We start from the raw sequence: 25,547 nt of genomic DNA, 5'->3' as shown, positions 1-25,547 counted from the left end.
GATGCAGTTACAGACACTCCCTTCTACTCACTGTTTTCCTTGTTTATACTCTGCTTTCAGTTGAGCAAGACCACACATCTGACACTTTTTCCTGGTCCATTCAAATTTCCAGAGCCTCTGTTCAGTTGAATGTGTCCTTTCAGGCGCCTGTCTTCATCCACATGCCAGTTCCTGGCATCATCTCATCATAACTTTAAGGCTTAGCCCCTTACAGCTGAGAATAAAATAAGTTTCTCTTTAATTTGATCAAAGTCAAATAAATTGTCACTTGTAACTAAGCTACTAGAAAGAAACTTTTTTGAGGAAGCATTTTTCCTCAAAGAACACAACGGTTTTGATAAATATTCTTAGTTTAGGGAAGCGAGCATGGTTATCTTTTCTGTTCTCCGGTAAAATCATTAGCCAGAAATTTTTCTGATCAGGTTCACCATGCAATTCTGTTAATATAAGATGGGAATAAGCAAGCAAGCTGGGAGAACAGCAGGGCTATTCTTTCCACAGCAGTGCTAGCTTTCACTGGTGTGAAGTACTCAGTTACAGCCACACACTCAGAAACACACGATATGAGCCATTGCAAGAGACAAGCTACTAGCCTGGACTGACAATTGACCCGATTCAAAAGAACAATTTGTTTTGTTAGTTAAATCAAAGCTGAAGCGCTGACATATTAAAAAAAACCATGGGCAAAATCTTGGTTCTGCTTAAGTCAATAAAGGGGTTTCTGTTCCCTGCAGCTAGGACTTCTCACAAGATTATCTGGCTCTGAGAAAACTATTGTGTCAAAAATGTACAAATAATATAGTTACTGTTAAGGACAGTACGAGAACTGTCTTTAGTAGTTTGGTTTATATTTAATCTAACCGTAGCCACATATATCTGTGCGGAAACATTTACCACTTCTCTCCTACCAAGAGACTGGAAGTTTTTTTCCCCCTCTCACCTTATTTTGTAAAGTCCTTTAAATCGCATCTCTCAGGATTACAATAACAGCTGGCACCTGTAACAGGACTGGAATTTAATCACTAAAACAGCACATATAAGCTTATATGAATCTCTAAACAAAGAGAGACTCAAAGAATGAAGTTTATAGCAGATGTTCCCAGTGCAAAACAGCACCAGCAATGCCAAAAAGGAATTTTAATGAAAAAATTGGTACAATACTACAACAGTTACTCGATGACGTAACATTTTATGAGACAATAGAAGAAACAGGTAAGACAAAACAAAAACATAAAATACTTTGTAGTTTTTGTTAAATATTTGTTAAAATCTGTCATTGAAATTAGCAGTGCAAATAAATAAAAAGCTTAAAATAAATTGTTTTTCAGTTACAGAGGCTGTCAGAACACATAGTTCTCATCAGCCAGATAAACTTTACACCAGCTGACGAAAACTATGATAGTAAACCACCGTTAGCCCCTATTCTCCAGGGCAGAAAACTTTTACTAAAAGACCCCTGTCTACAAAGACGAAAGACCAGCCAAGACAGAAATGGTCTTCAAAGGAAGTCACAGGTAATTGCAGGCAAAAATTGTTGCTGTTGCTTACAGCATTATTCAAAGGTAATGCACGGGGCCGCGTCTGCATGACTGTCTAAAGCAGAACCTGACCTCATTCATGTTGTTTTACCCAGACATAGCTCTCCAAAATTGTTATTTTATCTAACACATATGCTTATGTAAATAGGAGTTCTTAATTCCTGGCCGTCACGACAAGTCAGGAATCTTCCCCTGTCATTGCATAGGAGTATGTCATATACAATATAAATAATATATATGTAAATAAAGAATATGTCACAAACCAGCATCAGAATGCCTTATCCAATGGAAATTTGTAAACATTACAGAAGGATCAGATTACTTCCAATTTATACAAGGATAATTTAGACTAAGTTTTCATTTACAATGAAGCGTAAAGTAGCAATGTAAAAGAACCTTAAAATTTACTGCCAAGGGAGCGCCAAGGTCCCTTAGGTGAGGCAAGGGATGACAGAAGAGAGCACCAACATTTCACAGGCTATTAAAGGATCCAAACTAACCTCAGCTAGAGTTGCAAATTATTTCAATATTTCAAAGCCTCATTTATGGGATCAGATCACAGTGTACCATTCTAGATCACACTTTTCCCCCAGTCCCACACTCATAAGCATCCTTTTACAATTTTTCAGTTTGACCCACTGAAAGCAAAAGTGTTTAGAATTTATATGGATTTCAACCCCATAATTTACTGTGAAGCCTAAAAATAACAGAACACTGGCCCTGTTCTTAGACAGTAATTAATCCAGTTTGAAGATGATGGAGAGACAGAAATATTTGTGCATGTCTTCAGAGAAGCGTCTGGTCAAAAGACCGTGATGTTCAATTGAAAGTCTTCTGTAGAATCCCAACAGGCTCTGGATCTGGCCCTTATACACTTCCAGAAAATGCAACACCACACTTTCAACGCGTAAGTCACATATTCAAGCATGACTGTAAGTTACACTCAGTGTTTCCTCTATAGACCACACCTCCAGCATCTGCACACTCTTGTATAGCACTTTTTCAACTTCTACATTTTTCAGCAGAACAATGCAGTTTACAGGGCAGTACCCAAAAATTAACCTGTCAAAACAGCATATTAATTATGCATGCATTGTTAATTTCCAATATGCTTCCTGTTCACAAAATCTGAACATGCATGCAATGTTTAAATCTTAATCTCTTCAGAGCCAAATTCTGGCTGGCTCTTCCATATTTTTTTTTTTCCAAAATAGAACTGCATCTCAGTCTGCATTTTTCCTGAACTCAGATCTGAAGCTCCTCTGTCCTCAGAGCTGCTGAGAGCAGATCTTACAATGTTAGACCCATGTCAGATTTCCAAGTTGTCCAAAAAAAAAGAAAAAAAAAGCGTGCACTCTTTCCATAGTTCTTGTCTTCTGGCATTCAGCTGTGTATGGTATAGCAGTGTGCCAGCATCCAGACACAGAATAAACAGAGCAAGCAATAGTTGTTCAGTTTACCTAAAGCAGAGGGCAAACAAGCCCTAAGTTAGCTGAAGAAGAAAAATGGGTATTTTTCCTGGAAATCATACAGTAATATTGTTTTCCAAAGTTTTACTCCTTATCCTTATAAAATATATTACATTTTCTCAACCATTATCCCAACATTATAATAATCCACAAAATATTTTTCCCCTCATTTCAGCATACAAAGTAGAAAACTAGTTTAAATGGCTTATTCAAAGTTATTGTAGAAAGAGAATGCTTTTTCCATTCTCAAAACCTTTGTGATGCTACTGTCCATTTCCTAATGCAGAATGCACAGTAAGCTCCGAGCTGAATAAGGCAAGGTGCCTCTTCAAATTCCTTTTTGAAGCTGGCTGATCGCAGAACTTGACTTCAATGTTGCCATCGCTGAATGCCTCCCTCCTGGCTTCATCTGAGTCAATGGGATCTCTTTGAGAAACACTTGCCTTTTGCCGTCTCATAGTAATCCCCGAGTTCCCAAGTTGCCTGGTTGGTGATGCATTTTCTTTGACAATGCAGAAGCAGATGGCAGACAAAAAATTTTTCTTGAAGTTTTCATTCATGAAAGCATACACAATAGGATTGCAAATAGAATTGAAGAATCCTATAATCTGGACGATTGCAAAGATCATTTTGACTGTCACATCATCATACTCCTTTTCAAAATTACCTGGAAAGGAAAAAGGAAATATGCTGTAAGCACAGAATGGCATAAATGCCTACTACTTAGCCTATTTATATCCAGTCTGACATTAGAAGCTTTTGTTTAAAATCAACAAAAGACCTTGCTGGAGGTTCTTAACAGTAGCAACAGGGTTTCATCAGCAAGGAAAGACCAAGATCTACCACATAGCCCTGCTTTGTGTATGTGTAAGGACAGAGTCATTCGAAAGAGGCGATTTATGAGCCAAAAAACTTGCCCAACGGCCAAGCGACAGAAAACTTCCAGTCTGCTAAGTATAGGCCTTGTTTTTTCAAGTTGTTCTTCTGGCTCTGCGTTTCATGTCCATATCAAGTGTGTAAGTACTTTGACACCAATCCCTGTCTTCTCACTGACCATCCATGGCTTCTTTCTCTGTGCTGACGCAGATCAGCTCATGGAGGTAGAAATGCATCTTCTTGGTCACATCTCTTTAATCATTGAGATCACAGAGGACTGAATTCCTTGAATTCAAATACTCAGTGACCAAACTTTGGATAAGCACTACAAAGCTTTACATGGCAAGTAAAATAAAGGCCTTGTAGAACCTGAAATAATTCCTGAAATTAGCAATGAAAAGAGAACAAACAGTTCATGAAGTGTTATGGGCAACCTTAACATGGGACAATCCAGACAATTTTAATAGTTACAGCTTCTGCACTTCTGATTCTGCCCAGGCATAAACATCATTTGGTTCAGCTGACTGGCTGCAGGACTACTGATTTATCTGCTACAACCTTATTTGCGATAGAAGACAAAGAAACAGCTGCCGCCTTTGGCAAGTAGAGTACAACAACTACTGAAAACTTCCTCTTGTTCCTACACATAACCTGCTGCACAGTCCCACGTGCTATCCCAGTAGCCATGCAGGAGATGGGAGATGAACAGTGCAAGACCCCAGAGAATAGGGCAAACAGTAAAAAGCAAAGATAACAAGCACTGAGGGTATTTCCAAGCTAGTATCCAGTCCAGAACACTGAAAAAGTTCAGCTGGATTCATTGGGTATTATCACTATGATGTCCAGTATTTATATTTCCAATATGTCTACCTCATTAAAACCAGGGCAAGTGAAGGGATAAATATTTCATAGCAGTTTAACTCAAAACAGTATGACAACTTCAGTGGATGCAAATAGAGGTCTTCACACATTAAATTAAAATTAAATTTGAATTACAAAGTTACTCGTTCAAGAGGTTTTATACTTGGCAATAACTTTTACCTTCCAGCGAGGTACTTTTGACCTTTTAGCAAATGAGGGTAGCATGACAGGCATAGAAAGAAAAAGAATCTACAGAGATACGCTCACCATCCTAATAGTCAAGTCTTGCTTTTTCTTTAGTCTTGTAAGGCCTAGAAAACCTCCTTTTCAGGACTGGATTATGTGCTGTACAAATTGAGAAGCAATGACAATCTCCTTTCTAAAGAGCTTACATTCTAAGAGAGCTGGTAGAGAGTTTGGGTTCCCTCCCACCCACCCTGCAACAAAGTTCAGTAGGGTTTAAAGCAAGACACAAAGATTAGATTTTTTTATTATTATTATTCACATATCACAGAAGACGAGATCTGGCTGACACACAAGTGTATCTCAGATATAAGGTATCTCCCAAACACTACAGCTGATAAAAGTTTTTTTTAAATGTACTCATTTTCCGTGAGCACTACAGATCTGCCTATCACTCAGACTTCAGAGTAATTCATCTGTTGTTGGCTATGTATCTCTATTACAAGAGAGCGATCCAGGATTTATAAGCACAACATTAACCTTTGCTAGCAGAAGGTATTCTATAGCTGAATGCTGCAGCAGCACTAGCTTTTCACAACCTGTAGTTCCATTACGAAAAAAACCTAAGAAAGGCTTTATTGTATAACACACGGCAGATACTCACTGTATTCTATCATCATGTGAATCACATGGAAAGGGGCCCAACAGACTGCAAAGAGAAACACCACTGTCACCATCATAACAATTGCTCGCTTCTTCTTCCTGAAATTGCATCAAGATATTCCATACTGAATCACTAAGAATTGACTGGTAGTTAGATCTGTCTCTTCAAGTGAGATCTGTAAATGTGTTCTGATAGTTGCAGATGCAAATAAAACCCCGGAAAAATGCTCAGAAGTACACAATTCCCTTTGAAACAAAAAATGCAGCATCATATAAATGTAGTACATCAATTAACACCTTTTATTTCTCTTTTGGGAAAGCAATGCACTTTGCAGCTGCAGCAAGCAATGACATTAGCATATCTTGCAAGGCATTTTCACTCTATTCAAGCACATGCAATTCCAATAGTAAGAGATGGGGTGCAAAGACACACATGGAATTCCATTAATAGCTTAAAAAACAAGAGTCCGTTCCTAGATCTGGGAGCACTGACCATACCTGCAGCACCTGATTACACAGAGAATTTGACAGAGTAATTTAAACTACACCTGCAACATTCAACCTTTGCTGGTAGGTGAAGTGCTGGAATACGAGCAAGAAACACGCTCCCTGTCTCCACTGTAGTATCTCACAAACTCAAGGTATACATGGATTATGTATCAATTTGGGGATGACGATAATTCATATAACTACATTTATAGATCCCAAGATAGATCTCTCACTTAAGCTAAAGCAGCAGCACTTCACTGGTAGCAGTTACAGGATCTTCTCCCCACTATGTGAAAATAATCTTCGGGCTACTCCTCAGCTTATGTATCACCTTTAGTCCCGGTGAGATTGCATCCTCTTTCAGTTTTGACTTACAAGGGTCCGCTTCCTTAGGCACTTTATTAGACAAGTATCTAAGGAATCATTTATCTTTAAGCTGCTTGTCAGTATTCTCCTTACAGTTGATACTTAAGGTGATACTCTCCTCAATGAGCAGAACTGTTAGAGGTTTCTAGCACATCAGGCAACAGATCAATTTGCCAAATGAAAGGAAAAAACATGAGGTAATATTAAGGGTAGCCCATATTTAGTGCTAAATAGCAAAGTTGATAGTTATTGATTTTCGTAACTTTTCAGCTAGAGCATTACCATCTGGATAGTCTCACACAAACATCTGAGAACACTCAAAACTCTTTGGAAGCTATATCAAGTTAAACTGTACCAAAGTAGTTTTAAAATGAATTCTAATTTTTTCCCATATGCCAACTTATAATAGGATCATAAAGCAGTGTTCACAGTCTCAGAATTATATAAAGAACTTTCCAATAGAACATACAGAATAATGTAGCAGCATTTTCCCCAAGTCATCTTCTAACCCATGGCCTACGTCTTTTAAAAAGAAGCATTTCACAATGTATAATATGAGATTTATTGAAAGGGCTTGACTTCCAAGGTGTGGCTACACTATATTTTGAAGAAAATCTGTTTAAGTTGCCTTAAATTGGGTATCTAAGAGTTAAATAACCAGCTAGCTTTAAAAATCTGGTCTATGCTTGTAGACTTCCCAATGGATACGGAAAGACAGATTTTTTTTTTTGCACTGGTTTTCAAGAACCGTCAGGAAAAAAAAAAGTGTTCTAGAAGTCAAAGTTCCAACCGTATTTTACTTTACAAACCTTGATATTTTAGACATTTCACTCCCGTGAATGGTTTGAAGAACTGAAGCATCTCCCACTCGTTTCTTAATCCAGAGTTCATAGCCAATTTTAGTGTACAAAAAAAGCATCAACATCAGTGGAAGAAGGAAGAGTATAACAAGAATAAAGGTCGTATATATCTTCTGATAAATCGGACTGGCCCATTCTTCCAAGCAACAAACATACACTTTTTCATATAGAAAGTCATATTTAACCTGTAACAAGTGTAAAGGAGATGAGTCACTACAGCGTTTACTCCAAGTGTAAAAACCAAGCACATTCAAATACTCCTTGCTCTTAATACAACAACCAAAATTCAACAGAGAGACTTTTCAAAGTGACAAAATTTTTCCAAGCACTTTTCCATATCAAGTGTTGGGTTGATCCAAGTTGACAAAGAGAGGTCAGGAGATGCTCTGATTGGCACTCCTCCTCAAAACTTTTTTTTTTTTAAACGAGGATTTTCAAAGGAGACCGTGGCTACCATTTTGCAAGTAAAGATGGGTATATAGAAACCTCACATATTAGTCACTTGAAAAAAAAAGATTTGTTAACATTCAGACTCACAAGCAGCAGATTCTGACAAGCCTTTTTTTATTTTTCTTCCTCCAAAATCATACAGTAACTCCTTAAACTATAGTGGGCAGCTAATCACATTTTACACTAGGCACAGTTCTTCCAAATCTCAGGGAACACTACGTCATCCTGAAACAGTAATCTAAGCCCTACACCACTGTGTGCCAGTGCACCTATAAACAAAAAGGAAGCTACAGTGGAAGTCATAGATGTAATTACTGGTCTTTGACATAATTGGGGAGGGTAGATATGACTAGTCCCTACTGGTAGTCCTTCTTCCAGTGCATGCAAGCACTAATCCTTAGCCTTTGTCATGCTGGCACACAGAACAAGAGCTCCACTTCTCTTATCCCACTCTCATTTCTTAGGAGTTTATTCAATTTCATTACTAAAGGTACAAAAAGATCCAGCAAGGACTGGGTTTAAAAGTGTAAGTTCCCATTTCACCTAACATACCTCAAGCCGTTGCACATGCCACATAGGTGACCCAACAATAACTGCCAGCAACCAGACTATGCCTGTAAACAAACACATTTTTTAATACTTTGTACAACAAGCAGCGTAAGTTTTGGTATGAACAGTTTAACAGCTTCATCTTTAAAAAGCCAGACAAAGTACACAATTTAAATAAAGAACAAAGTTTTCTATATGAGGCATAGATCAGCCAACATTCACATCAATAACAGCATGGTCTTTTGTTATCAGTTTTCTTTCTCTCAAACTACCTTCATTAATTGGTATTCAAGTGTAAAGGCAACTTAATTTGCATGAGCAGCATTATGCATGTTCTCTTTGTTACAATGGAAGGACCATTTACAGCTGTGACATTGCTTTAGCAGTGCTTGTACATTCTGAACCTTTCTTTAAAAAAAAAAAAAAAAAAGAAAGAAAGAAAGAAAAGGCTGCCAAAGGTTTATCAGAGTCTTGGTTAAGTAAATCTTTGACTTCAGATTTTAAGTTTATTGTCAGGGTTTTGGCTAGTAATTACTATACATATAGGCACTATCCTTGAGCTATTTTATAAACATTACCAGGCTTATCATTAACTACCTCTGAATCACTGGTCATATCAGTGCCTTCTGTTCTGTCATGCCATCTACACCAGCTACACTGAAGATTATTTCTCTATACACATGATTACTGGAAATGCCTAAAATCTTACCAAGCATCGTGAAAGCTCTTTTATTGGTGTACTGCCATTTCATTTTTAGTGGATGCACAATTCCCTGGTGTCTTTCCACAGCAATGCAGGTCATTGTAAGAATCTCAGTTACAATAGCAGTGGATTGAACAAATGGTACCATCTTGCAAGCGAAGGCACCTGCAATAGTCAGAAAGTAAGGTATGCAACTGTTGCAGTTCATGAAAAAGCTATTAATACTAGACTTCATTAATAAAGTGCTATTGTGCAAAAAGAACAGACTAATATTCTTAGATTTATTTTAACAGCTAAACTGCTAAGTCATCTATTAAAGCTATTCGTCAAATGCAGCTTTCAATAGTCATTCCTCTGTCGTACACACTGCATCTGCAAAACCAAGGCTTCTAAGGACATATTTGCTTGCTCTGTATCAGTCTGAGACGTACTCCTAGTTCACTTTTGACCAAGTCTTCCATCATCTGTTTTCAAATGTGCCAAAGTTACAGGGATATTTATTATCTTTTTATCTTGGCAGATTACTCTGCAGTTTAATGAAGGTCTTAGTGTTACCTGTTTAAAAATTTACTTTTTCTGCTGTTGCAAATACATTCCTTCTGCTCATTTAAATACCACTCTATTTGTATACTTTAGCACTTAATGCATCGTTCTGCCAAGTGTTATATATATAGGAGTCCTCTAAGAGGCGTAACGCGAGAGGAGAAATTCAACCTCTTGATCATCTTTCCATTCTCCAAGTCTCCCTCTTTCCTGATTAACACATTATGTTAATGACACTGTCCAAATTAAATGCAATTTCCTGCCTGCATTTTCACAGTTGTATAGGTTCCCACTGTGAGTATTTATGCACAGCTAGCACAGATCTTCAGATTTCATTGCTGCTCTAGCTTCCCAAAAGTACATATTCAATTCTTAACATTATTCATTCTCCATTACTCATCCTCAAGTTCCAACCATCTTAGAAACTGTGGTGTGAGTTACACTCTCAAAAATCTTATATTAACGCCTTTCCCAACCTACTTCTCATTTACTCATTTTCTGACCATATTTTTGACCCCGAGATAGTTTTGTATGCCCGCATTCTCGCAGTTCCCTCACATTCTTACAGTTCAGTATCAGCTATTCGTTTCAGCAACAGCTGGGGTTATTTCCCTTACTTGATCATTCATTCTACTTTACCCAGATACAATCCATAAACTCAAAATAGCCAAAGGAATATTTGATCCAATTGTAAGTCAAGCTTTAAGATGCTACAGACACCTTAAGCAATAAAAGCATAGAAAACAAACAGGAAACTATCAAAACTTAATCCTGCCCTCCATGAAGGGAACAAGGAACAGGGAAACTTCTGTCTGCTAGGCCAGGCTAAAAGCAACTGTAGCTTACAAGAAGGAACTGGTTTGCTACTGGTCTTATCAATTCTACCTGCCCCAAAAAATCACTTTTTCTGTGGCTCCAAAAAGGGAAGGAGAGGGCAAGGGGCAAAGGATGGAAGTCAAGTGCCTTTCAAGTACACATTCAACACCAGCAACACCGTGAATGTGCACACAGATCTGGCTTAAAACAGAATAAGAATATACCATGCAGCCCAATTTCAAGCTACTTGAATGAAATCTTAGCATGGTCAGCAGGAACTGCATGGAAGAAGATGCACCAGGCTGCATGTCTGTTTCTCATCTAGTATGTATTTTGCCAGGGTGTCAGAAAGAGCAAGACGACATCTTGACATCTGGCATCAACTGCAATTTATACAATAAAATTCCCCCCACTTCTTCCTTGGCTTCAGAAAGCACAAAGTAAACCCTCATGAAACACGGCCAGTGTCTTATTAACTCAGCATCTCAACAGCTTCTCTCTACACCCAGTACAGTATGTGCTACACATATAAGCACCAGACCCACTCAAATTTATAGTTCTTCAACCAGTGTGGTGAAACTTCTGTAGCGAGATGACAAAAAGCAAGCTCAAATCATACCTTCTTTGCACATGAATAAAACTAAAGAAGAGGCTATGGCACACAATCTCTGGCTTACTGCCATGAGTAAAGCAGAGATAAAGTGATCTTCAGCCAAATCCAAATCCTACTCCTTTGAATTAAAAGGAGAGTTTCCACTATCCGTTTCAAGTTTTTTCTTCGCTGACTGAGTAAGGTAGAAGTGACTCCTGATACAAATAACATGAACAGAACAGCAATTTTCTGCATGAAAGAAATGTTTGAGTTCCTGTTTCACTAAAGAAACGAGTTCAAGTTTGAGTGCTGGAGCTGTGGCAAAAAAACCAAAACTTTCACCGTATGCTGTTTCTTACAGTTTGAGAAAAGTCAAGAGTTAAATAAGTTCAGTCCACTTGAACTATACTCCATTATAGGGGTTTTCCTGTAATGCACTATTCCTTCACTGAAGTCCCAGCATTCCAGGGTATTCTTAGGAAGCAAAGAAGTATCGGTCTATTACTCTACTTAAGTAACAAAATGAGACAGCGACTTTCACTGAAGTTATACGAGTCTGGTGGAATTTCCAGCTTGTGCCCAACTATTCAAAGAGCGAACAGAATACCTGAGTTCATCAGACAGTAACTCCCAAACTCCCCGATTTCCATTGCCTTTTACTGTTATCTTCTCATTTTCTTCCCAATAACTACACTGTCAGAGAGCGCAGGCTACCACTATGCCTTTAGCTGAACCCCCAGGAGAAAAGGCTGCAGAAACTCCTTATTTCATCTCTTTGAAGACAAACGCACAATAAGCAATCACCTAAGCTGTATATAAGTAATTGTTAAAAAGGTTGTAAAAGGAAGAATCTACATAATGTCTACAGATTGATCCTACTGAGCTGAATGAGGAGTGACAGTAGCACTTCCAGAAATGTGAAACAGGATGTTTTTCATTAGACACAGTTGGCTGAAATAGAAACACCTGCTCTGAGTGAGTCACATGGCACACATTTTGGTTCCTTGGTGGACTGAACCTTTGTGGCCAAAGCAAAACAGCCACACATGTTCTTATAACCAAGAAATAACATGAGTTTTTCAAAAGGACAATAGCTAAAAGCTACTCAAAAAGCCTCTATATATCAATAGCAAAAATAGAACAGTATTGCAACCTCTCTGAAGCTTCTCATGCCACCAAGCCCAGGGTCTCTGACTATCAACTTGTATTAACATTACCATATTGCTTTAGGGCTCTTTTGCTTGCCCTGAATCGTCACTCACTATACAAACGCTTCCTGTCTTCTGAAATCATGAGGCACTCTGGTGTTTCAAATGCAAAACTTCACCAAGGTTAAGTGACTGTTTAGCAAGGAAATGAACTCTTGTTTGCATGAGTGTTTGAAACCGGGGGGGGGGGGGGGGGAGAGAGAAAGGAATACAGTGTTTAGAATGTCATGGCCAAATGAAAAGTCATCAACTTCAATGGAAATCTGACATCAACAGATTCGAGATCGAGCTCCACCATCCTTAATGTGAACGGGATTCAGTCCTGAGATACCAGGGTCATTGTACTTGACAGAATAGGGAATGTTTTCCATGTAAAGCCTGTTCTTAGTTTTCAACTTTCATGATTTTATTTATAAATATATACCAGCCATTCCAAACTGCTTAGATAATTACTAAAGACTTTCTCCAAGTCTTTCAATACTATAAATTATATAGCCTATGTTTTCAAACTACAGACACCGTCAGCTTTTGTACACATGGAAAATGAAAATAATTTACTGTTAAGTAAGATAACTATTTCAGAATGGTGGCAGTTGGACTGGGGCGGTATAGAGAAAAAGGAAAAAGACAACCTGAAACTATGATTTCAGAATCAAAAAACTCAGAGCGACCACACTGGTTATTCCAGGGATATTCTGAAACAGAATATCTATATGGAGATTAACTCTTCAGTAGATCTTTTAAAACACTGTCTCCAAGTCCACAAGCCCTAAATCACATTCTTTCCTAACAGAAAGGTTGCTGTTGTTGACTTCTTGTTGACAAGTCCTTTATGGACTTCCTTTATGGAAGTCCAACCGTCATTTTATTCTTTGGGATTTAGCTGCCTAGTGTCCCAAGTGTTGATTCTATTGCCCTGTTCCTTCAGATACTTCCAGGCTACAGGTTCTCAGCATGGCCTTGCAGAGTTGTCTCAAGTCAGTCCTGACAAGCACAGAAGAGAATTGGAGAACCACGGAATAATGCTGGTTGGAAACAAACTCAGGTCTCTAATCTGGCCTCGTGGCTCACAGCAGAATCAGCAATCAAGCCAGATGCAGGCCCGAGGATTCAGATCTTGAAAATCTCCAAGGTTGAAGACAGCACAGCCTTCCCTGGGTCAGCCTCTTCCTCTGCTAGACTGTCCTCACATGGAAAAAGATTTTCCCTATATTCTGTCTGACCTTCTTGGTCCAGTTGAAGCCTTTTGCCTCTCATCCTCCTGCCACGCACTGCTGTGAAGAGCCTGGGTCCATCTTCTCAATAACCTCCTTGTATGCACTGCAAAATGCTGCTAGGTTGCCCCAAAACTGTCCCTTCTCCAGGCTGAACAAGCTCCATTCCCTCAGCTTTTCCACCCATATAGGGCAGCTGCTCCCACCCCTGACGTCTGGGTAATCCTCTGCTGAACTCATACCAGTTTATCAATATCTTTCTTGTACTGTGGGTCCAAAACTGGACACAGTATTCTGGACACTAAACACAACCTTGCTTGTGAGACTCTAACAGGCAAGGTAGGTTTTACTCGATCTAAGCCTTCTGAAAACACAGATGATGCACCTCTTCTTCCTTCCGTTAAATTGACTGAATGCTGTAATCACTGAACAAGGGAAGTGTGGAAAAGGGGGCCTGGAATCCTGGCTCTCCAACCTCGAAGAGAAAGCCTTACCATTAGGACCCCACCTTCAGGACCTCCCTCTGAAATGGACCATCTCACAAGAATGCTTACGGATTTTCAAAGCCAGGGGAAGAAAAAAGAAAAAAAAAAAAAAAAAAACAAAACACACAAAAACACCCACACAATACCTGCAAACTTGCATACTCATTATTAGGGAAACAGGTACTGAGGTCTAGACCCTGATCCAACAATACATGCACATTTCACTTAATATTTAACCCATTTGTGTAAAGCAAGCTTCACCTGCAGCAAGAAGAAACTGATGCAACCCCATTCTCAAGTGCCTGTTAGTTGAAAGTCCCTTCTGGAAAAACTGAGGAAAAAAGCCATTTTTTACTATAAGCAAGACATGTTAAGTTTTGGGGGGAAAAAAAAAAACCACAAACAAAAAACAAATTATGCTACTACATCATAGTTAAGACAGTGAAATTAAAATAAGACTGGGACAGGCAAAAAACAGCTGTGTGAAACACTGTGATACATTAAAAACATGTCAAGCTGGTTTTCACATGTTTGTGTTCAGACTTACCACAGAGTAACAGAAGATTTTAAAGGAATATGCTAGTTTACACCTTTTTTCTAATCAAGTTGGTAAAAATGTAACTGTTCAGAACATGGTTTGGAGAGAATATGGTTTAACAGCTAGTATTATTCAAGTCTTCTTTCCTTGTCATGATACACTCACCTATAATAAATCAACATTGGATTAAGAATACAATGAAGTTTCATTCCTCCCAACCAATCTGAAAATAAGAATGGATTTGCTTTTTATCTTTATGATAAAGGCATTGAACGGCTTTGTTTTGTGATTTATTTCTTTTTAAACAACACATTGTTCAAAACATAATTTCAGATCCTACCTAAAGAGGACAATCAGTGAGAGAGTAACATACAAAAGTAAAGAACAAAAGCCCACTTAAGTGAGTTTCAGTCAAGATTATTTAAATCTCACTCCTTATAGTGTTTTTGGAGTTAAGCTAATCAGCATTTGGATAAAGGAAGCATTTGCCGAAGAAAGAAGTCACTTCATTTTAATGGGGAAGGAAGGGAAGGTGAAGTGTTTCCTGGCTTTATACACACTGAAATAATGCTGAAAAAGCAAAGAGGGTTTAAGACAGATTTTTAGAAACGTTTAAAAGTTGTCCTGAGACAGACCAGGCATCAACATAAACCTACAGCAGCTGTCAAGAAAACAGCACCCCAAATTGTAATAAACAGATTAGAAGAGGCAAGTAGCCTGTGAGATGGAAGAAAGCAATTAGAGATATTTGTCTTTCAAAGGTGAGAAACAGAATTAAAGAAGCAGGGAAGCATGCACTCTTCTTCAAACCTATGAAGAAAAATGACAGAATTAAGCAGAAGGGAAGTATGCACTCCTTCAAACCTATGAAGAAAAATGAGGTAAGAAAGGGTGAGATCTACTTGCTTCAAATACATCTGATACATCAATTAGAACAGTACATTCACCGCCTACAGGTAACCGCTGATAACGATGCTGTCCTCCTGCACTTCAGTTACACTGCAACTTCCATCCAACAGCTTCACAATAGTGAGTAAATGACAACCATATAAATAAATTACATTAAAAAATAGTGATTAATTAAGTTTCCCTAAGGGGAAAAACTTAATACATGCATACATTTAAAATATCCTCTTACTTACCAAAAAGTAGTCTCCTACCTTGTAAAAGAACTATCTCTAATTAAACAGACACCTCACATTTTAATGATTAACTGGAAAGATTATAGAAAGATCACCCTTTCTAGAAAAAAAAGCTATGAAGTGCAGATTCCAAACAATATTAAAATTTATATAAACCAAATGTTTCTTAGTTGCTGATTTAAATCATTAATTACTAAAGCCACCTTCACTGTCAAGGGAAAGAATTTAAGCAAAGCTCGATCATTCACTTTTTTCCCAGCTGACCATCTTGTTCTGTTATTACTAATTCTTTATTTTAAACCCCTACAGCCTTTAAATCATTGAAAACAATCAAAAAATCATTACTTGCCTCTTCTTTCAATGAACAGAAGTGCAAAAAAAGCAGGCAAAAAAAGCAGGCAAAAAAAGCAGGCAAAAAAAGCAGGCAGAATATACAGTTCCAGCAGGATTTGGCAGCTAAAGCCCACCCGACACAGCAACCTCACATCCTTGTGCTCCTGGTCCTAGTCACCCACCCTCAGAAGATAAAGCAGTCTACATGGACTATTCTGCTTCCCTGTGTATTACTGTTAATTGCCCCAAATTAGATTGCCTCTCAGGCTTCACAATGATAGATCACCTGGTAAATACAATATACAGGATTAAAAAGTGAGAGCGACTCTAAAACAGAAATTTGTCTTCTATTGCCTGCTTATGTGCATCCCATCCTTGAGTTAACCAGCCACTTTCAGAACAAAAGGTATTCCCCTTGTCCCTAAATCAGAATCGGGACATAATGATAAAAATCCAGGATTAATGCAATCACTGACTTGCTCTTGAAAACAATGTTTAGTTTTATTCATATGGTAAGTCTGGCTAGATCCTCACTTAAACCGCAGTTTAAATTCTTGAGCCTGACTCCAAAATTTGTGTGGACACCAGCTACCTGAGGTCATTAATGACCATTAAATGAGCCAAACTCTAGACAGATGGAGCTTGGGGAAAAAGGGTGCTACTTTCTGCTTCCCAATGCAAAACACACAGCTAGACGTATTCCAGGTCTTTGAGACACCCGAGACATTTTTATACTATACTGCACAAGATACGTAACACCTATGTAATGCCTCAAAATGCAGAGATAAACACAGCTCCGGTACATTAAGCATTCTGATACGATCCCAGCACTGAAGCCTTCTTGTGCTAAAACTAGGCACTGGGAAAACTTTAGTCTATTTCTCAGATCATGGTTCATTTTTTTTTTTTTTGGCTGTGGCTACGCTGAATCTTTCAGAACAGAATTTTGCTTCAGTTCTTTTGCAATCTGTGAAGTAGTTTAGGCATCTAATATGCCTAAATCAGAAAGAATTTGACTAATATTTTTCAAAGGCTTTCTAAAGGCTGTTTAAAAATATTTTTTTTCTTGGAAAGACTTGCTGAAAAAGTATCTCCTTTTTTGCCTGCTCATTTTTCACTTACATCCCCCCAGTACAAAAACGTGTGACTTTTTTGAATATTTTAAAGTAATAATAGTAATACTTTACCTACTATCTTAAATATGTATCAAAATGTTTAACTTTCTACAAGGTACGGCTTTCAGCAAACACTTCCAATAGATTGTTAGTGAAGACAACACTGCAGCATTTAATACTAACCATTTTCAATTGGGAAAGAAAACTGTTTGCAGAGGAATACCGGGAATGAAAATAACTAATTGCTTCTCTTTTTCAAGAAGCTAAGAGGTTCCCAAAAGTATTCCTTACGCACTGCTGAAAACTGCATAGATTATTCAAGCAATGATTAGTTTTCCCCAATGATAACACATTCAGAAGGCTGCAAATATAAACAGTATTCCCTTAAACAATTCTTCATGCCTTCATTATCAGATGTTGTGCCTGTAACTATGATTTAGCCATTTCACCACCCATTTAAAAGATCATTTTTCTTTTATTAGGGTAACAAAGGCAAAATCCTAAAACCATTCTCTGATAAAAGTTAAATTGCTCCTTCCTCTGTTAAAATGTTTTTGACCAAGCCCTTGCACTAAAATTTCTATCACAGCTTGTAAACCAGTTCTCTCCAGCTCACTTGATGCAAGCAAGGTAAGTTTTCTTGTATTTTGTAACTTCAGGGCAGAAAACAAGTCAGTCATCATCATACAAATAAGATCTTTAAGGGTCTTTCATACTTGGGCAATGCATTGTTTTACATCAATTCTTGAGTATACAGGCATTTTGCATCCTTAGTAGTTTACCATCTGCGATGCACAAGTCTCTCACATGTTATCTATAGAGGATAAAGAACATTATAGAGACGTCTGCCCAGAAAAAGGCATGAGTGTAGCACTTGATAGTAGACCTGTGCTAGTTTAAGTCTGTTTGTGGTCAACTACAGCAGCTGAGATAAAATGGTACGGCATGAACCCATGCAATTAAGCCCATGCACCTCGAATAGCCTATAGTGTTTTTACCAATGCAAGATGGAGTCCACACCATCCCCTCTATCCTGCAATTTGAAAGTGTGGACCACACACCTTGGGCTAGCTGACCAAGGTATTCCACAGTATCTACCCTCCTTCCTCCTTCTCTCCAAGGCTCACATGCAGCTTCTCTACCCGTGGGTTTACAAAGCCACTGAAACGGGCACCACAGTCTTCAGGCAAACTTGGATCAGCAGCTTATTTCAAAATGCTGCCATCGGCGAGTAAAAACAAGTACCAACATGCAAAGATGCAGGATAGCTGTGCAGGACAGCACTGCTACTAGAACACAAAACTACTGCAGTAAACTACTGTCTGCAACTGTGGTACAAGCAACAAGTAGTACAGGTGGGTATTTTTGGCAGGGACAGAGGTTAAAGATCCAGATCTCTTCCGAAGAGAGAAAGGGGACTCACTAGCAAGGAACAAAACAGGACACAGCAAACAGTCCTGTTCACTCGATGCAAGACAGAGATTGCCAGGTATTTTTACCAAGGAAAAGGACATAACCACCACCTCACAAGAAACACTAACCAATCTACCCACATCCTAAAACTTGCTTTATTTCTTTGCCTGATTAATGCAACAGCAAATATTTCACATCAGTCATTGTGTTTAATATTTACACTAATTAACGATGCACAACTTGCAGTAAGAAATTCCCTATACTGAACATGTTAGTAGAATAAGCTTCCTTTTGTCAGCATTGTTTTGCTGCTTTTAAGCAAAGCAACCTGCCAATATATTATATATTAAAAAAACCCTAAGCCTGTTATTTCCTTTACTGAGGCATTCACTGTGTAACCCTTTCTTAAATCATCTTCATAAAGAATTTTATTCCTGCCCCTACTCATAAGCATATACCCTAAAATACACAATAGCAGATCACGGAGAATGAAGGATAAGGCAATTACAGATAGGACTACAAAAATCACCCTGCTCTTACGGAAGCAGATCAATCCTGAGACATAACTTGTCACACTGCAGGAGGCAGATGAAGAGTGCTCTTGTGTCCCTGACCTGATTTACAGCAAAACTAGACAACTTGAATTGGAAAGTTTAAAAAAAGCTTTAAAAAGCTGGAGATACAAATAATTGGATCTCTCACATCCAGCTTTACTGTCTAATATTAACCCTAATAGCGTGTCAGCAGAGTTTGAGAGTATTTGGAAACTCTTCAGTATCAAAGAACATTCCAGAAGCAAGTCAGAGTGAAGAAGTTCCTAATGTCTCGCTGAAGAGCGGAAATCAGATTTTACAGAAGTATCCAAGAATATCAGACACAACAGGCCCAGTGATTTTAATTGCTAAGATTTAATTTTAATCCCTCAGTAAGGAATGTTTATACATTCTCACACAGGAAAGTCGTAACGAAGGTAACGCACTGCTTGATACAAGATGTTTGGTAAAGAACAGAAAGCACCCTAAATACTCAACTGGGTATAAGATGCCACTTGGTTTTCAACCAAGCCTTCAGAGAAGAGGTAGCCGCCTTGTCAAGGAGCACGGGATATGACAGCAATGTACAGAAGATCCACCCCTCTCACCAGTGGCAGCTGGAAGCCAGACAAGATATGCAAGGGCATCTTAACTGCTGCTGTGTTCAAGTAGTGCCTCAGATGACTCACTACCCTCTACATGACAGGAAAAGCCGCCCTCTGACACCTGTCTTGACAATACATATTCTAACTGATAAGATGCGAAATTCACGAGAAAGATGTAGCATAGTGCTAGATCTACCGTCACCTGCTGTTTTGCCCTTATCTTTTGCCAGGGCTATTATATTACACAACATTAAAAGTAATTCTCCAGTCGCTCCAGGCAGATCTGTAAAGATATTGCTGTTACCCAGCTAACTAAGCAGTGTCAGAAAATAAAGCGACTCTTGTAATATCTGGCCCAGAGACAAAAGCCCAAATTTACCTTTAACTGCCATCAGTATGACAGCGAGACCACTACTGCTGCCTCCTACCTATGATCATGAGAGCAAATCCTCAGCTGCTTCAGTTTGCACCAAGACTATCTTCGCTGTATGCATCAATTTACTCCTTACTCAGGTTCCCATTTTATCTTCCTCTTACCAATAAATATGATCCCAGTGATCATTTATGCCAAAGCCACAATTTTCATTTTCTTCCACAGTATCTTCCACATGAGAGAGAGATTAGCTTGCAAGTTTTTTATTAAAAGTTCCCCTAGAAATTACAGCCATTTTAGTTGCGAAGTATAAATTCAGAAATTAAATCCTATACTGTCACTATTACAGTCTCACACAGCTTTACAGATTCTTAAGAGGTCAGAGAATCAAAAGCGAGACCGATTCACCCATTTTTGGTCAATGTGGTGCTGCTCCCAGTTGCTGCCTATGAAGAGCTAGCAGGTCTGTGTTAATGCTGCATAATCACCAGGCAAAGTGAGGCACACAGTTTCTTGAAACTGTAGTTGCTACATCGTAAGTGAAGTTAAGATGTATTAATGAATATACTGTAGAAAAAGTCATGCCAGTGCTTTAGTTTTTCCCATCTCTGTCAGAACTGAATTAAGTTCTGATAAGTGTAATGCAGTGAACATGAGAAATCTTCAGTTTCTAAAGAATTCTGACAAACACTGTCTATTAGAGGAGCCACTTTACCATCCACAATTTGAATTACTTTACATCACCAGCTATCAACATTCTCCTTGGAGTCTTATTGTAAACTACGCACACCTAGAACCCTTTGGGGTGAAAAAGTGTTTCACCCTTCACTGTAGAAGGGCCAAAATGGTAGTTAGTCCTTTCTGATACCATCCCATAATGTCTTAAAATATAACAGCTCCTCTGAAACTGTGGCTGTTCTTATGTTCGTATGTTCTGCCTCTACAGTCTAGACTGTTTGCCATTTTCCCCTCACCTCTCCCATTCTGCTGTGTGTTTCTGAAGGGGAAGAGAAAGAAACACAAACACACACATACAAGCATGGAAATAAAGAACCAGTTCCAAATCAAAGACAAGTACGAAACATACTTATGTTTCAGTTCACATCGCCTAGTAGAGATGCTTGTTTTAGTGATGCAAGTGCAGCTAAATCAAGATATAAAGTGACTAAATGCTCAGAAACCCAAAGGTATTTCTAGCATCAAGTGTCTCAGGATGCACCACTTTTTCCAGCAGGGATGTATTACATAAGTCAAATCAGCCTTTTCTTAACAGAGCTGGACCTTGCACTACTCAGAGATGTTGCATTAAGGTGGATGAGAATAAGGTTTTTCAGACTACAAAATGAAAGGCAAAAGGAAGATTAAACCAGTAAAGCTAGCAAGGAAAAGACACCTCCCAGACTGGCAGGCTCCGATTTGCAGTGTAACCGTAATCACCATTCATGCTTCACAGTGTAAACCTGAGGAATCAGATACCCTTGGGATACCATCAGTTCACATCTCATTTGTTTTCCTGAATTTTACTTCACACGCACTCCCCAACAGTGAAGGGTAACACCCATCAATTATGTTACTTATTATGTCCTCCCAATACTGTGCTAGTTAAATCTTACCAGGACCATAAAGGCTGCTATCAAAGTCAATGGGATCTATGGATCCCCTTGTACTGAAGATGCTCTAGCACAGCAAAGAGGGTAGACAAAAGTACAGTAAAACCCACAGAACAGTATACTTTAAAGTATCTAACTACTGAAGGTATTTGTTGCAACCTTTTACACTCACTACTTCTAGATTTTTGTCAAGCATCCTCTGTAACAGAAGGTAAATGGAAACATACATACTTTCACCATGCTGTTCCACATGCCTGTGCCATATCTGCTGTAATTCACCTCAGGTTGAGGCTCCATCCCACCCAACTTTTAGTTGATTCTGGTCAGATGTATTGTCAAGCTGACAGACCAGGGTCTTCCTTACGCGTGAGAAGAATCACACCTCTTATCTTCAGGGAACGCTACTCAATTCAGTCCTCTCCCCTTTTCTGTGAGATCTCTTGATTGCCACCAGTAACTTTCTGCTGTATTCTTCTTTGAGCAAGGAGAACTGGAACTACAATAGTCAAAAGGAAGGCACAGCAGTATAGCTATCAATTTATTCCATTATTTTTATTTACACATCCTGATTAGTTTTGGGGTTCAACATCTGTACTGTCTTACAACAGTGGTTACCTCCCCCAAAGACAGCTCGTAAGAAAATAGAAGTTGTCCTTACTATCAGTAGCGCCTGGAGTTTTGTATTTGTCACTTCTCCCAGAAAGCTCCTGTTTTTCAGACAAAAATAAAGCCCACTTCACATTGGGTTAGGTATCCAAATGCTTTTCAAGTCTCCTCTGACCTGTCAATTCTCACCCTACATTCTAGTCCATGGGATGTACTGGAACTAAATCTCCATGTTCTGAAGGTAACCTTCACTCTCTCCCAACAATAGAAGCACAGGAAGCCTTAGAAATTGAAACATAACTGCGTCACTTTATGGACACTCTTTCTGTTCATATTGAAATACTCTGAAAAATATTTCAATTTGTGATTGTACAAGATGTCTGCTACTTGCTGTAAAACCTTCCCTTTTATTTTTCCACTTATGATTGTCAAACACTGTTTTAAGACCAAGAAAAGGAAGATAAATGTCATTTGCAGTGTTACTTCACCTTTGTTACTTTACTACATTTGAACTGGGATGCATAAAAAAGAAAAAAAGTAATTCTTTCTAGGCATCAGGGAGGCCTTACCCAAAGGTCCTTCACATCAACGGGAATAAAATATAGTTCCCAAGATATAAGCATATCTTGAAAATAATGCATCATTTCAACATAAATTCTGCACGTTCTCTCACTCTCCTATTTCTCCAAGGACGCATTCTTTTACCCTCACAAAAGGTGAAGGAGGTCTGACTCTGAGTCGACTGCTGTCAGAGGATCTTAAGCTGAATAAAGACTGATATTTCACTTGCCAGACAAATTTCATTTACTTAGAGAGAGAAAAAGTACCACGAGACTACCTCATCAGCACCACACAACGTATAGTTTCTCACACACATACTGCAACTTTCAACGAATACAAGCATGAAAGCGCACTGGGTTTAACATAACCTGAGGGAGTGGTGTAGCCATTATTTAACTCTGCGGAAAAGCAGCTGACGGCAGGCTGAGGTTACTGAACCACACACCTGGAGATAGCGCCCCAGTCCAGCGATAAAAGACTACGAACACCTGAAGGCGACCAGCAGCTCCAGGGAGAGCGGTCGTTTCAAGTTTTTACTGAAGAGTTTAAGCTCTGGGCGAGCACGAAGAGCTCCGCAGGGGTGCGCGGGAATAACGCTGCTCTCAGGAAGGACAGCAGCCCCCTCAGAGCCGGGCGGCCGCGCCCCTCCCCCTCAGGGGAGGACCGGCCCCAACGGCCGAGGCTGCCTGGGGCTCACGGCGGGAACACCCCACACCCCTCGGGGTCCCTCACAGACGACAGGAGGGAGAGGGGTCTCAGCGGCGGCGCTGGCCACAAGCACTGCCCACCCCCGTCGTCCGCCCCCCCCCCCCCCCCCCCCCAGCTCCAGCGGCCGCCGAGCCCGTCACGGCCCGGGACCGCCCGCTCCAGCACCCACCGCCGAGCCAGTTGGAGGAGATGTTCTGCAGCATGGTGAAGGGGACGCAGAAGAAGGCGATGAGGAGGTCGCTGAGCGCCAGGGAGCAGATGAAGATGTTGGTGACGGTCCTCATGGCTTTGCTGCGGGTCACCACGTAGAGCACAAGGCAGTTGCCGAAGAGCGCCAGGGCGAAGATGAGCACGCAGATGAGGACGAAGGCCACCTTAGTGCGCCCCGGCAGCTCCGGGATGTACACCAGCGGCTGCAGCCCGTAGAGGGCGATGAACTGCTCCCGCGTCACGTTGTTGTCCCGCAGGAGCTGCGCGAATTGCTCCGGCGTGATGTTCAGGGACCGCATGGTGCCGTCCTCCCCACTCCCCCCTCAGCCCCCTCAGCGCCGCCGCCCGCGCCCCGCCGTCGCCGGACCGCCACCCCCCTCCGGCACTCTGCCGGGGTGCGGGGCGAAGCAGCCGGCGTCGGACCGGACCCGGCGCGGGGAAGAAGGAGGAGACGGTGGCGCGCAGAGCCGGGAGCAGCCCGCGGGAGACGGGGCGGCGGCAGCGCGACCAGCTCCGCCCGGCGGCAAACTTCGAGGAGGAGAAGGCGGCGGCGCCGTTCGCAGCCTCCGCCGACCGCCGTAGCCATCGGGGCCCGGGGCGGGGGGGGGGGGGCGGCAGCCAATCAGTGCGCAGCGCGGGTCCGCCCCGACCCCGCCGTGGTGGAGCTGGACGACCGTTAAACGGCTTTCTGCCCCGGGGCGCGGGCACCCGATGAGCGCGTGCTGCTGCGCGCCTGAGGGAGCGCCCGGCGCCCCTCACAGCCCTGCCCCGCCGTCCCCTCCGGAGCCCTGCGGCAGCTGACCGTCATTCACGGCGGGTGTCTCCCCAGCGGAGGCTCGAAACACCCAAGGTGGGAGCTGAAACTACCAAGCCAACCTCTTGTCACATTTGGATCAGGCTGAGAGGGAAATAAAAGAGACCGCGTGGTAGGTACATGGCCTTCTGCGTGAGGGGAGACTCATGCCACCCATAGCGGGTCACGGTGCTGCCGGTCCATGGTCCATGCCCAGCCCAAACGAGGCAGCGGGGGTATTTTATCTGCCCTTCCGGCCCCCTCTGCGCCAATGCCACTGCAGGCCCTCGCGTGATGATGAGCCAAAGCTCACACAGAAAAGTAATTTTCCAAACTTTTGGCCCTTGAACTCCCTGAGATCCCAGGAGGCTCCTGAAGATTCCTTTCCCAGGCAGACGTTCACCAGCAGTATAACCACTCTTGCAGGAGGAGGCTTGACAATCCCATCCCACTCAACCTAGCTGGCTCGATTACTTGGGTAAGGTTACGTAGGCTACTAAGGTGCGCTTAGCTAACTGGCTGCAGCAGTAGTCGAGAAAATGCCACTGCAGTTTAAATGTGGATAATAATGGGAGTTAAGGTCTAACGGAGAGGTCAAGTTGAAAATATGCATTGATTTGTCTTCCAACCTGTTCTAAATTGCTCAGTGCAGCTTTCTCGCTAGCACAGGTATATCCACTTTGTACCATATGATAATACAATTAATAGCAACAACTTGTTTTTAATTAGTCACATAATAAATTATCAAAAAGGATCCAGAGAAGGCAGTAATACGGAAAACTGGCAACACTTCCCCCTCCCCACAGTGATAGATGTTTCATAAGGAAACAACATCACCTGGGAGAATGCTACAAAATTAGGTTTTGTCCAGAAAGGGTGCTCCTTGCCCTGGGTACATCTGTTTACCTGTACTAGGGAAGTATAAAACAGAATGAAGAAAAGTCTAGCAAAAGCTGTCTATTTATTAGGTATTACATTGCTGGCTTGCCAAGGAAAATTGGAGAGGAAAGAGTTCACCACCAAGTCGTTCTCAGCAAAATGGATGTTCTCAACAAGAGCAAAGATATTTTGTGTCATCTTTGAAAGAAAATATTTGTGTTAAGTGGAAATCAATGGAGAAGTTCCTGTGCCTGTGCTGTTAT

The 25,547-nt window shown here is 40.6% G+C and overlaps 1 protein-coding gene across 2 annotated transcripts; it reads right to left on the bottom strand.

Moving 5' to 3' along the window:
* Positions 1-1,215: 1,215 nt before the first annotated feature.
* Positions 1,216-23,911, bottom strand: QRFPR (pyroglutamylated RFamide peptide receptor). Of its 2 annotated transcripts, none has more exons than XM_076337285.1 (6): positions 23,572-23,911; positions 9,014-9,172; positions 8,308-8,369; positions 7,255-7,490; positions 5,592-5,689; positions 1,216-3,674 (listed from the first exon to the last, which is right to left on the bottom strand). In XM_076337285.1, exons 1-6 carry the CDS (start codon positions 23,909-23,911, stop codon positions 3,271-3,273), a joined length of 1,299 nt encoding a protein of 432 aa, XP_076193400.1. In that variant the 3' UTR covers positions 1,216-3,270. The 2 variants fall into 2 exon arrangements, with proteins under 2 accessions (XP_076193400.1, XP_076193401.1); XM_076337286.1 differs by having other exon boundaries at positions 3,606-3,674; positions 5,592-5,636.
* Between the last annotated feature and the right edge of the window lie 1,636 nt (positions 23,912-25,547).

The sequence above is a fragment of the Aptenodytes patagonicus genome, chromosome 4, assembly GCF_965638725.1.
Source record: "Aptenodytes patagonicus chromosome 4, bAptPat1.pri.cur, whole genome shotgun sequence".
Taxonomy (NCBI): domain Eukaryota; kingdom Metazoa; phylum Chordata; class Aves; order Sphenisciformes; family Spheniscidae; genus Aptenodytes; species Aptenodytes patagonicus.
This window is presented reverse-complemented; position numbering and strand designations above follow the sequence as displayed.